Genomic DNA, 13,242 nt, shown 5'->3' on the forward strand with positions numbered 1-13,242 from the left:
AGTGTTCAACAGTCAAATTTCAGAGTGGGCCATACACATGCAACAGGAAAACCACTAAATCACTGCAGGAATGGTTTAAAATAACAATGAAGTAAGATAATATTGATACCGATGCATGTTATCACGTGTCAGCACGTTTGTTGGTATGATATAGTAATATCAGAGCACATCAGAAACGGCATCAGTGACGTCACTGCAGGAAAGATGCAAGAATACAGTTATTTTTTTCTAAGCAGTGGTTGTTCCAAAAGTGTATAACATTTCCTGACTGACTTTGCTGATGCCTGTGGATATAAGCAGCTAAAGGCTAAAATTATCAATATGACAGTATGCTGCCCTGAGACAGAAGATGGGGTTGGACATGCTTGGTAAGGAGTGAACTGTCTCAACTGTCTTGAGTCAAAGATCTTTGTTGATAACACAAAAATGGGATGGGACTAATTCCACCAATCCGGTTGCACAGGGTCGGAGCTTGTTATAAAACCAGGCGTTTGTGACACTCCCAACTTCACTCTTCACTTCACAACTTCAGCTGTTGTCAGTTGTAGCAGTTTTCTCTGAAACCATGGCCCAGGACATGACTCTGCTGTGGGGCTCCGGCTCTCCTCCCTGCTGGAGGGTGATGATCGCTCTGGAGGAGAAGAATCTGCAGGGCTACAACCAAAAGCTGCTCTCCTTTGAGAAAATGGAGCACAAGTCGCAGGAAGTCATGGACATGAATCCCAGGGGACAGGTAAGTTCACTTTAAACCCTCCATTATCTAGAAATGATACCCAATCCTCTTGTAGTGTCAGTCTGCTTTTTCCTGATATGCAAACATATGTTCATTTTATATTAAATAACAATGAAACTTAAAAGTTTTCATTCTTTCTGAAAGCTACCTGCCTTCAAACATGGAAACAGGGTCCTGAATGAGTCTTATGCTGCCTGCATGTACCTGGAGGTAAGAACTCTGCCAAGCTGCTGAACTTGGCCCTATTTAAAATTTTATGCTGCTATATCTTGCCAAGGAGTTAATATTTAGGAGCTCAACAATGCCTCGTAGACAAAAGGACACCCTACGCCTCAGAGGAAAAGAAACCGGAGCTCCATGCAGCTGTTCATAATAGTTGCTCTTTTCATGTCTCCAACAACAGAGCCAGTTCAAGTCCAAGGGAAACAAGCTGATCCCTGATTGCCCCAATGAGCAAGCCCTGATGTACCAGCGCATGTTTGAGGGTCTCACACTCAACCAGAAAATGGGTATGTTAACCCTGACTCTGTAAATCCTGCATAATAATAATAATAATAATAATAAGCTTTTTCTGAACACCCGCTTTATGACTTAGCTGATGTTGTTGCCATTTAGAAGTCTGCCTTCTGGGACTCTGAACTACATTGCTCTTGGTAACATCATACACAAAAACTGCCACCTTTACACCTCAGAGACTTCATGCTTTCAGTCAATTTCCTCAGAGGAAGCTGCACATCAACAGCCCCCCTCCTCCCCAAGAGACCTGAGTTGTTCAAAACACAAGGCATGCGCTAATGAGCTGTGCATTCACGCAATTAAGCCATGGCTCCATGCATTCAGTTCAGTTAAAACATGTAGTGATGTTGAGAGGTCATATGTTAATCCCACAAAGGATCACATGCTCAGACTGGCTTGCAAGCTCAAGTCATAAGACAGGATACTTCAATTTTTGGGGAGGGGTGCAAAAAGAGGAGAAGAGTATTTTCTGTATTTTCTTTTTACTTCAAACTTTATTTGAGCCACGGTGACTATCTTCACTGATGTTACATAATTTCCTGATTGAGGCCACCCTCAACTGCTAGGGAAATGAAAGCAATTAGTCAGCACAATGTGGGAGTGGATGTTGGATGTGTGGATAGATTTTGGATAGATTTTACTGATATCTCTCATAGCTCTCATACCCCAGAGAGTAGCCGCCACGACTGAATGTCTGTTTTGAATTTTTTTCCAGCGGATGTTATCTACTACAACTGGAAGGTCCCGGAGGGAGAGAGACATGACTCTGCTGTAAAGAGAAACAGGGAGGTTCTGAGTGCTGAGCTCAAGCTGTGGGAGGGATACCTGCAGAAGGTTAATATGAAGATTTTAAAATACTATACCCACAGAAGGCTTTTAACTCAAGTACCACATGAATTGCAATTACATCTTGGATTAGGAAATGCTGTTCTGTAAGCAGCAGCAGCATTTTTTTCGCTCTACGGAAGCCCCTGAGAGGCAAGTGGAAAGATAAAGAAGCATTCTAGTGATCCATTTTCAAAGGCTGATTTTAAATAGTTTCCTTTTCTGTGATTATGATTTAAGAGCAGGTGAAAAAAAATCTGGGGGAAAAGTAGAAATTTTGGCCACATGAGGGCTGAAGTGCAACACCACCCCTACATTAGTCCAAAAGCATTCATATTTAATTCCAACCTACTGGAAGTAAACAATTTTTTCTTAGTATAGATTCAAATACATTTCTAGCCAAAAGAAAAACACAACAGTGATATTACAACTTGCTAACACATAATATATGTACCTTGTGTTTAGAGTGCAAACTCACCTGGAATAAACATGAATGCTTTAATGCTTTTAAGTAGCATTGCACTTAAGCCTCTTGTGGCCTAAATGAGTATTACAACAACAAACACTGAAAAAATTAACCTTCCAAAACTCCAGTGGGCAAAACTTATTTTTCCCTAAACCATCACAGATGAAGAAGAGAAAAAATAAGTAATGTAGAAAGATTATTCAGGATTGATACCACGCTATCTTCTCACTCAATTCTCTGCAAGAAAGTGTATTTCCCAAAATGACAAATTATTTCTTTTTAAAGGCACCTATAATGTGTTTCAGTTAGCCAAGCTACTGTATAACCATCCATCACGGTAAATGTTTATGTAAATAGGGAGAACAGTAAATGAATACAGCTCTGTTCAGCCGCTGACATGAGAATCTTAGTTGTCAGATCTGCCCACCAGCACAAGAATGTGGCCTTAACTATGTTGTTCTGTCTTCTAGGGATCAGGCTGTTTCTTGGCAGGAAAGAACTTTTCACTGGCTGATGTGGCTGTTTATCCAAGCATCTGTTACCTCTTCCGTTTCGGGTATGTTGATTCAATGACTATAAAAGACTGCTTGTTAAAATGAATGCATGGATTCCCAATTCTCAATACATTTTGAAATTTGAAGTTCCCGCCACTTTTCTCCATTCTGTAGGTTGTGTGAAGAGCGTTACCCTAAACTGGCAGCTTACTACAACAGTCTTAAGGACAGACCCAGCATCAAAACCAGCTGGCCTCCTACCTGGCTGGAGAACCCACAGGGACAAGACACACTGAAAGACATCTGAGATGTTGGCACATTGGAACTGTTCCTGTCATGTTATGTTATGTGATGTGTAACCACTCCTTCCAATGCACTACTCTATCTGGCAGCATTTTTAAGAAATACGCATTTACTGTGGCTGTTAATTTCCGAACAGAAATTGTTTGTCTTAAACCGCAGATTATTCTTTTTGTGCTGTTAACAAAAGCTATAAAAACTAACTCAACTTTGTGTGATTGATTCATTTCAAGCTCAGCACGGAGCACAGAGCCGTCTTTAAGGCCATTTTTGACTGGAATATGTTTTACGCAGGTTTATGTAACAGGGTGAAATTTATATTAAAATATATCTATAGCTTTCTACACCAAGGTATTTGACCCTAGGCATCAAAACTGGTCTCTCACAGCAGGTTTGAGGTTTGGATGCTATTTTTGGGCCTCCGTGCCGGTGGTAGCCATGGCCAGAGACAATGTGTTTTCAGGTTGTCTGTCCAACCGTCTTTCTGTTCGTCCCATTCTCAAGATCACAATATCTCAGGAATACCTCGAGGGAATGTCTTTAAATGTGGAACAGACTTCCGCTTGGACATAAGAATGATGTGATTAGAATTTGATGGTCAACAGTCGAAGTCAGTATAATGTGATAAAACATGTTTTTGGCCTTAACTTAAAAATTGATGACCATTTCACAATTGGTCAGACAATGAATTGGTGACACTTTCTCTGAAATCATATATATAGTATGTATCAGCAATATAGTAACTTCTATTTAGCCAAAACATGCACTTTATACCTTTTTATTACATTCTAGTTCGAAAAAAAAAAAACCCTCAAAGTTAAAGTTATCCTTTATTGATCACCTCATGAAAGTATATCTGCATTTGATTCATCCTGAGCAGTGGACAGCCACCATACGGCGCCAAAAGGCCAACTCCAGATCGGAGCCAGTGACTGAAGGATTAACCTGATGTACATGTTTTGATAAGTTGAAACCATCTTCTACCTTTATTCCCACACCTTACAGTTTTGACAGCAGAGGCCGCTAAACTCAAATAAACTACTTCTGCTTTTACTGTCCTTTGGTTTGGACCTAAAAATTATGTAAGGCCTCCTCCCCCTCGTTTCAAAGCGGGTGACAATGTTTACTTTGAAAAAAAACCCACCATGAGAGTGAATTGTGTGAACCGCAATCAGGTAAACTTGTGTTTTCTCTTTTCCAAGCCATAGCCATAGTATGAATAGTATTTTATATTTGAAAATGAAAATCTGGGCACAGCTGATCTGTATATATATGTATCCTTAGGTTTCCAGATGGAGGGACATTTTTTTTCCAAAGAGTTTAAGTCAGTACCCTGGGGTGTCAGGTCACTGTGTGGCAATGACAAATGGTTTACCTAGTTCATGGTAGGAGGGCCCCTTAGCAACATTTTGCATAAAGGCCCAAGGAGGTCAGACTGCTTTGTGTAAAGAGAATATGAACTATGATACCATTATCACTACAGGTGACTTGGCAGTTTCAGTCCTCTGAGCAATGTTTTTATTCCCACTCACAGTCAGACATCATGATTATAATAACTTAAGTTAGATTAGATAAGATTCAACTTCATTGTCATTGCACAGTAGTACAAGTACAGCTTAGCATCTAACCAGAAGTGCAGAAAGCCGTAAAGTGCAGAATAATGTGCATATGTACGGTTGGAATATAAAAATAGGTGTAGATATGAATACGTTAAAATACTGTACAGTAAGAAAACAGTATGAACATTTGCAGCAGGTTGCAAAATATATAGTGCAGGAGTGAAAATACAACAGGTTGCCACAAAAACAACACCATACTGATAACAAGACACAATAGGTCAGCACAGCAAAATTAGACAGTTCAACCTTACAATCAGAATCCATTTTCACATACAAGGAATTTTCCATGGTGCTTTGGTGCATAACAATAAACAGAAAGATAAAGAAAGATAAATGCAAGTCAAGGTGCATAAATAGACAATAAACTATGAAGAAATATTTACAGTTTTGTGCAAAGTATTATAAAAGTTCACACTATATAATTCGATTGCCTCAAAGCCACGACATCCAAATATTGATTTTACGCTGGACTCTCAAACAGCCAATAGACCTGACAGATCATAGTTCGCTGTTTTGATGCTTGTAAGTCAAAATCTGATGTAATGTGTGAAGAACATGTGGCCAATCAGGCTAAGCTATGGCTTAACTGTAAAGGCAGGTTAGAAGACATTACAATAATCTATGCGTATGATATATTATATTGGACATGTTTCAGGATGCTCTGCTGCAGCTCCCTAAATTTAACAAATATCAACACTATAACATCTAGCTTGTAATGTTATTTATTCTCTTCTTACTCTAGTTTTACTTGGTTATTGCACAAGAAGGTAGCTGTAGTGGTTACTGCGAGCCAATCATTGAATGTGTCAACAATCGGCAGTGCAAATAGATCAGACCTACAAATTCAGGGTTTAAGGAGTTGTCCTTTGACCACCTGCAGTTGGAGAACCAACTCTTTTACTGCAGTTGTGCTTAAAGAATCTTTATTCTTTGCAGAGTATCTTCAAAACTGAGAAGATGAGAACATATTTGATCTTGGTGGGTCTGCTGTCTATATGCAGCCTGTCCATTAGTCAAGGTAATACATGCACTATACTGTCTATTGTAATTATACTCAGTGTCTGTTTCACCATTTACTGGGTATGTGGTACAGTGTATATTTATATGCAAATGTATTTCTTATTCCATTTCTTCAGAATGTAATTCAAGGCATCTGGTGAATGTGGATTTTCCGGGAACAGATATAACATCTGTCTACTCTTCTGATGCTGAGCACTGTCAGCACATGTGCACCCAGCACCCTTCCTGTCTCTTCTTTACCTTCATCCGAGCTGACTGGACCAGAGATAACAGGTACAATACAAGCAATAGACATGTAGTCACAAATAAGTAAATATTAATCTCTAATCTCTAATAATTTCTTGCGAGTGTGTTACTTGTGTTGACATATTTTTGTATATTTGTTTTTTGCAATTGTGGAGGACCCATTATTAAGTTTTTAGTTAAATACATCTGCCCCTCTCTGCAGGCATTTCTACTGCTACCTCAAGTCAACTCGCTCTGGACAGCCCAACAGTCAGACTCCACTTCTGGGCGTCACCTCTGGCTTTTCTCTCAAACCCTGCAGCACAGACCCACGTAGGTTAAGAACTACTTAAAACCACTTTAAAAACTTTTGGTTTATTCCCGATGCATGGTCACACACTCCTTTACTCTCACTGTCTGTGTGCCAGAGCCTTGCCTGCCCAAGGTGTACCCGAACATGGACTTCCCAGGGGCAGACTACCAAACCTTGTTTACAGCAGACTATGAAGAGTGTCAGAGGGCCTGCACACAGGAACCTGCCTGTCAGTTCTTTACCTATGTAAATGGAGTCTTTTCAACTGAGAAGATCAGGTAACACTGGATCACATAATGTTAGATTGCAGTTGAAATTACACTGTTTTTGGTTGAAATAAACCTCCATGAGCAAAGTGTTTGTGGCCTTTAAATTTGTGACAGATGCCCAGTGCAAGTGGTGAATTATAAGAGAGGAGGAACTAATGTTATAAAGATTTTGCCAATTAGTCTATTACTCTACACTACAAAGGTTAAGGTTACATGGCTTAGCTAACTTTGCAAGTTAATAAGCTAGCCATATCAACCTTTGTAGATATACTTTGTGATTATTTCTTGTTCTGTTTTAGGTACAAGTGCTTCCTTAAATTCAGATGGACAGTTTCAACACCTCCTATTGTGACGGCAAAAGTCGGATTAGTGTCCGGATTCTCCCACAAAACACAAATAAATCGAAATTTTAACACAGGTACACAAACAGTCATAGCATTCGGAAAACATCCTGCAGGTTGTTGTGCATGCTTTCTCATTGTATTATCTTTTTTTTAATTTTTTATAGCATGTCAGGGCAAGTTTTTCCCAAGTACTGCCATCCCAGGAAATGACATCCAGACACTGCCTGCTGCCTCTCCTGAACATTGTCAGGCTCTGTGCTCTGCTCAGCCACGCTGCACATTCTTCTCTTTTGACAGGTATTGTGAAACAACTGTTTATAGAACTTTTTCTTTTCTCTCTGAAGTGGGAAATTGGCCATTTGTTGCTGGTCCAATAAGACATTACAATTAAGTGTTTAGTTATATTAGCTGGTTTGTTGTTCCAGCACCTTACCTGACAGTATCTTAACTTTCCTGATGAAATATTTGGTTGTCATTTTCAGTCCAGTTATGTCTTATTCTTATTCACTTAATGTCAAAATGTATTTTTATTGAAGGTCTCATTTTCTTTCTTCTGCAGTACTAATTTAAATTGTCACCTGAAGAACAATGCAAATGAAATGGTGACCAGAGCTAAAGAAGGATTCACATCTGGCTTACCAGCACGCTTCTGTCAGCTGGATAACAGTATGTATCACTGATCATCACTTTAAGTATAGATATGTGACTAACACTGTCATTTGAGATTTGGTTATTATGTGATATATGATTACAAAGACTGCAATCATTTAGTAAATATGAATGTTCATATGTCCTTCCAGTTCATTGTTCATGAAGTATTTATGTAGTTTATCCATCAAGTTTAACCCAGTTCCTCTCTGCTAACAGGCTGGATGAAGGTGGCTCATGAAGATGTAGATTTTCCAGGTTCTGATATTCTCTATGAGCTGATGAATGATGCAGAACAATGTCAGAAGAGTTGTGATGAGAATGCTAACTGCCAGTTCTACACCTATGTCAAGGAAAACTTCATTGACCCTGTTTATAGGTACAGTATTCTTTATGCATGCATGCAAACCTGCTTAAAGACAAATATATATTTTTAAATACAATTGTACCAGCAATTCAGGCAATACCCACTAACATTTAACTATATAACATTTTTTGTAGCCCCACTTTAAAATGTGATGCCAGCTGTATTTATGGTGCCTAATCAATGATGCTTTTGATTTTGTGTTCTAGGAGTCGCTGTTATTTCAAGCGTGTCATCACCATGCCTGCTCCCCCTAAAGTTACCAAACTGGCCAATGTCGTGTCTGGATTCTCTCTGAAGAACTGTGTGCAGGGTGCTCTGCCCACACATGGAGATGTTTAAATAAAATGAGAAAGAAAAAAATAAAGTGCAGAAGACACACAAATAATCCAGTAAAAGCAGCAAGCAAAATGTGTGGAGAAGTTTATTTACATGATGTCATTACTGGCCTCCTCACTCCATGTTGAACCTTCGTCTTATCAGCTTGTTGCACCACATCTAACTTTGTCATGTACTGTTGCATCACATGCATCCTCCAGACCTGGTGCTTAAAACTTTAATATTGCACTTGGTTGAAACGTCATCTGATTAATATATATTCAATAAATAAGTTTGTTTTCAGCCTCCTTTTAGAGAGATACGGTATGTAGGAGAAAAGCAATGATATGACATGTGTTTCTACATCAAGACATTCTAACACAGACGTCGGGTTATATTAAAAGATACAGTATATTTCTACATTCAGTCAGTAATTATCTGTAATAACTGCTGCAAAGGCCACTGCTTGTAGTTTGAAGCATTCCCAGCTCATTACACTTTTATCATTTACAATTTATCATTTCCAGTAATAATTTGTACCTTTAGTTAGTAAATAACAATAACAGGTAGTAATAAAGAAATATTGTCATGGTAATTACTTTAAGAATAAATTACCTCAATGACTCAGAATCAGAATCTGGTTTTTACACATACAAGGAATTTGCCTTGGTGTGTTGGTGCATAAAAAGTCACACACACTCTCACACTTTGGTTTGTCTCTTTCTGGATTATGTACTAATTCCGTCTTGTTTTAATCTTATTTCTGTTCCTCATTTTTTCTTTTGTATTCGTTCTGCACTGTGCAGTTTGTCCAGTTATTCAGTGCAGTCTGAAATTAAATATTGTATTGTATTTTATATTGAAGAGGAAGACCATAAGATGCAAAATCACGATTTGTGTATTTCTCAACTGATCGTACTTTCAGTGTATGTCCTTATCAAAATACGCCTGTAATGACAGAAAGTCCAAATCTTGTGTTTTGAATCTTGGTAATGGACGAGCTCCTTCGGTTGCGTTTGGGTGATGCAAGTTTTCATATTGCTTTGTCAGACAGATCCTGGATAAGGATGGAACACACTAAGGTCTTCCAAAAGGCTTTCCCCAGGCCCCAGGATAACAGACAAGGAGATCCTGCATTATCAGCAATTACCAGGATGTTGCGTGGAGGGACACAAAGTACTTTGTTGCTGATTTCAGAGGAGGTGAAAGATGCAGCTGATAATAGCTCGCTGCTGCAGAACACTCGTAATGATCACAGTGGGAAAATCAGGGGCTCGTCTGCAGCACCGAGGTGAAACCTCTTCAATCTGGATTTCAAAAAACTTCACACCATGTCAGCATTGTCCTCTTGCTGTATGGCTGGTAACTGTGATACTGAGAAAGCAGATCTGATCACAGACAAAGCTTTGGGGAAGGAATCCACCAACTGAAGTGTCCTAGAGGTCAGTCAGTCAGTGTTATTCCAAAACCTCAATCCCTCCGAGGACACAAGGCATGAAATCTAACTGATCCATTAACTATGCCTGCCCTCGAATATCATAAACTACCCCAAACCTGCTGTTAGCTTTGTGGCAGACACCAAGCCTGGAGATGAGACTCCATATAGCCTTAAAATCCTCACCAAAAGAGATGAACCAGCTGCAGCTGCGTCTGCAGGAGTTGAGAACACAAGCCAGTGAGGAGGTCTTGTCTGCAGACATTGTTACTGAACCACTTACACTAACAGAGCCTGGAGAGAAAAACAAGAAGTTCTCTGTAAACTGGCCAGATGAAGGAAGACAGAGACATTAATCAGAAGCAGAAGGAACCACCCGCACACTGGTGATGTTGACGTTGTGTGCAGGGCCTTGTAGAAGCGTGTTTACACCAGTAGGCGGCAGAAACAGACAACTTCTCAAAACTAGTTCAACAGGATGGGAATTAAAGAAGACAATCATACTTTTAAATGATCATTGATAAATGGAGGACATTAACAGTTTGTAAACAGGAATTATTATGTTGATAAGCTTCAAATTGATATATTTGTGAAAGATTGAAGCTGCACAGAACAATTTATTTTTTAATATTTATATTAATAATGGGTCAGCTTTTTTTCAGCTCATTGTTTTGGTGGCAAACTTGCAGTCAAGACAATATTCTCTGAACACTCCAACAAAAAAATAAACTACTCACAGTAACTTAAGTCCAAAAAGTAAAACAGTATTTTTCTACAGTGGTTTTTGTAAAGGACTTTCAAGTGGTGATGTGGTGGTTCACGTTGGTATCCCGACCACTAGTTTACCAGGCACTCATCAACCGTTAACCTTTATTTAAGCAGGTAGCAGCAGGTAAGTCTCATACAGACTCCTTATGTGGGTTACCTGGCAAAGACAACAGCTTAAAAAGCTGAAGACAAAGCAATACAGTCAAAAAGAAACATTATTAAAGGACCAAAACGAGCTAAGACCACAATAACAAAGGGACAGGCCTATAAGTAACTATGGTCTTATATTTGGCCACAGTTATCATCTTCCTTAAATTCATTTATTTTGGCAGGCTAGTCTCTGGAGCAGGAAACATTTATTTCATACGTCTGAGCAAACACAGTACGCCGTGTCATATGAGGTGTGCTGGTTGGCAGCGATATGCTCTTGTCTCTCGACACTTTAACCGGATGATGGTGATAGGTTTGCATCCTTGTGAGTTTGTTTTACTTTGTTATTACACATCAAGTCAACTGCACAGTCACTGCTGCCAGCCAGTCGAGCAGCAACAAGCAAAAGGAATTATACTTGTGAAGAGTTATGTATTGAATTTAAAACACTGAATCTCTGTTAAATTAAGTGCATTCAAATATATATATTTGATCTATTTTGACTTTAATGTGTATCCTTACTCACACTCACTTCATACTGTGAAGTGTCATATAGTGATCCATTCATAGTGTATCTCAGCATCTCCATTTGGAGACACATCATGACTTCCTTGATCCATAGTATAAAGGAGGGGGGACTAGTAGCCCTCCATCTAGTTAGAATTATTTGCCGTGCCATCAGTGAGGTTAGTGCTATAACATTTTACTGATATATATAATATAAAGTGATACTATATTCTGTTAGAACAGGTAGTTAGGACAGCTAGAGTCAGAGGTCGATAAACTTATGGAGATTTTAGCTTTATTAAGGTAGAGACAATGCATAACTTTGAGGAATTAATGTGACTAATAAGATTCCACAAGGCATCAGGGATAGTCACCTTAAGATCTTGTTCCCAGGCATCCTTTGTCTTGGTCAATGTTGGAGGGCCTTAAGCAATCCTAGAGGACTGTTTGTAAGGGGAATGGAATGTCGTATAAAGTTTCATTGCAAAGCTTCAAGCTTGTAAGTATCTAACAAAAATGAAATTGAGGAATGTTATAATTTTTAACTAAGGTATCAAATCAGATAAACGAGTTATTCACAAAGAGACATTTAAAGAAAGTTACACCCTTAAGTTAAATGCTTTCTATCAGGGCAAGAGTAAAGAGAAGGTTAAATGTTATAGGGGCGTAGCTGAATCCTTGTTTATTTTATCTACATTGGAACCAAATTCGAATACTATTATGAACCACTGGATTGTTAAGGCAGGGGTGAGCAGATCAAGGATATGGGTGAGACTGGTAAACTTGAATGTATTTCCATAGTAGACCAGACAGGGCCTTCACCTGTCTGTAATGTGGAAAGCCAGATTGACAATTTACTAATGTTTGCTGCCCACTAATAGTATAAAAAATGCTTTTGGGGCTCTAAAGGTATCATTTACAAACCAGTGCAATTTTCTTTTGGCAGATTAAAGTTAAAATCATCTTATCCTGTTATTAAAAAAAAGATTTTGGTAACATTTTTTTAAATGATTTGAAAAAGATAAAGAAAGAAATCTAGGCAGTACTGCCATTTTAACTGAGTTTATACTGTTTAGTTCAGTCAATTAAACGGCTCAAATTATATGTAAACAGTGTTTTGAAAGAGCATGTAATTTGAACTCCTAGATAAGTGAAAGACATTGAATCAACCTTAAATGGGAAGTGGGTGCAATTAATATACATGGCTAATTGGTTAACAGGAAAAAGGAAACTTTTTGTTAGGTTTAGTTTATAGGCTGAACATCTGCCAAATGTTTGGTGAACTTGTAAAAGTTTAGGGATGGACTCGTCCGCATCTGATATATACAAGAGAAGGTCGTCTGTATATAGAGACAATTTATAGTTGACATCATCGCTAGCAATTATTGTAGTTTCCTTGTCTATACTCAAGGCAATGGCAAGGGGTTCGATAGCTGAATTGAACAGCAGGGGGCTAAGAGGGCAACCCTGTCTAGTTCTTCTATAGAATAGGAAATATTCAGATATTCCTTGAAGTATATAGTAAACCCATCAAGACCAGGAGTTTTCCTACTCTGTAAGGAAGTAACTGCCTGTTTAATATCACGTTCTGAGAGGGTTGTTGATCTTGATTAATAGTAAAAATATTCAAAGTTTTCAGGAAGGTATCAGAAGGCCAAAAATATTCTTCAACAAATGGAATTTAATCATCAAATAAAATATTAGCTTAAAGCTAACAGAGACACTGAAGTAAAGAGTAATTTCCATGAGTCTAGTCCCATTTGTGACCCCATTATTTATCAAGTAGTTTAAACCTGTCTCACCTAAACTCAACTTAAACAAAAACTTAAAAACACCTCAACACCCTCTATCCAAAATATTGCTCACTGTGCCCCACAATGTTTTCTGAAAACCACTTGGGGGTCACCCATTAAGAAATGCTAGTCTAG

General features: G+C 38.6%; 2 protein-coding genes across 2 annotated transcripts; both read left to right on the top strand.

Annotated features, from left to right (window-relative positions):
* The first annotated feature begins 496 nt into the window (after positions 1 to 496).
* Positions 497 to 3,547, top strand: LOC127357906 (glutathione S-transferase A). Its single transcript, XM_051390477.1, has 6 exons — positions 497 to 733; positions 878 to 943; positions 1,137 to 1,242; positions 1,965 to 2,083; positions 3,011 to 3,096; positions 3,209 to 3,547. The coding sequence occupies exons 1-6, from the start codon at positions 566 to 568 to the stop codon at positions 3,339 to 3,341; spliced, it is 678 nt and encodes a 225-aa protein (XP_051246437.1). The 5' UTR covers positions 497 to 565; the 3' UTR covers positions 3,342 to 3,547.
* A 2,256-nt stretch (positions 3,548 to 5,803) lies between these two features.
* LOC127358245 (coagulation factor XI-like) lies at positions 5,804 to 8,537 on the top strand. The gene is made up of 9 exons (XM_051391213.1): positions 5,804 to 5,971; positions 6,090 to 6,246; positions 6,422 to 6,531; positions 6,627 to 6,789; positions 7,080 to 7,198; positions 7,289 to 7,421; positions 7,684 to 7,790; positions 7,992 to 8,151; positions 8,346 to 8,537. Exons 1-9 carry the CDS (start codon positions 5,911 to 5,913, stop codon positions 8,476 to 8,478), a joined length of 1,143 nt encoding a protein of 380 aa, XP_051247173.1. The 5' UTR covers positions 5,804 to 5,910; the 3' UTR covers positions 8,479 to 8,537.
* Positions 8,538 to 13,242: the final 4,705 nt, after the last annotated feature.

Source organism: Dicentrarchus labrax, unplaced genomic scaffold, assembly GCF_905237075.1.
Source record: "Dicentrarchus labrax unplaced genomic scaffold, dlabrax2021, whole genome shotgun sequence".
NCBI classification, from domain to species: Eukaryota; Metazoa; Chordata; class Actinopteri; family Moronidae; genus Dicentrarchus; species Dicentrarchus labrax.

Coding starts and splice junctions, on each gene's coding strand:
- LOC127358245 (XM_051391213.1), top strand. CDS start 5,911: ATGAGAACATATTTGATCTTGGTGGGTCTGCTGTCTATATGCAGCCTG. Junction 7,199..7,288: donor AAATCGAAATTTTAACACAG/GTACACAAACAG, acceptor AATTTTTTATAG/CATGTCAGGGCAAGTTTTTC. Junction 7,791..7,991: donor CTTCTGTCAGCTGGATAACA/GTATGTATCACT, acceptor CTCTGCTAACAG/GCTGGATGAAGGTGGCTCAT.
- LOC127357906 (XM_051390477.1), top strand. CDS start 566: ATGGCCCAGGACATGACTCTGCTGTGGGGCTCCGGCTCTCCTCCCTGC. Junction 734..877: donor ACATGAATCCCAGGGGACAG/GTAAGTTCACTT, acceptor TCTTTCTGAAAG/CTACCTGCCTTCAAACATGG. Junction 944..1,136: donor CTGCCTGCATGTACCTGGAG/GTAAGAACTCTG, acceptor CTCCAACAACAG/AGCCAGTTCAAGTCCAAGGG.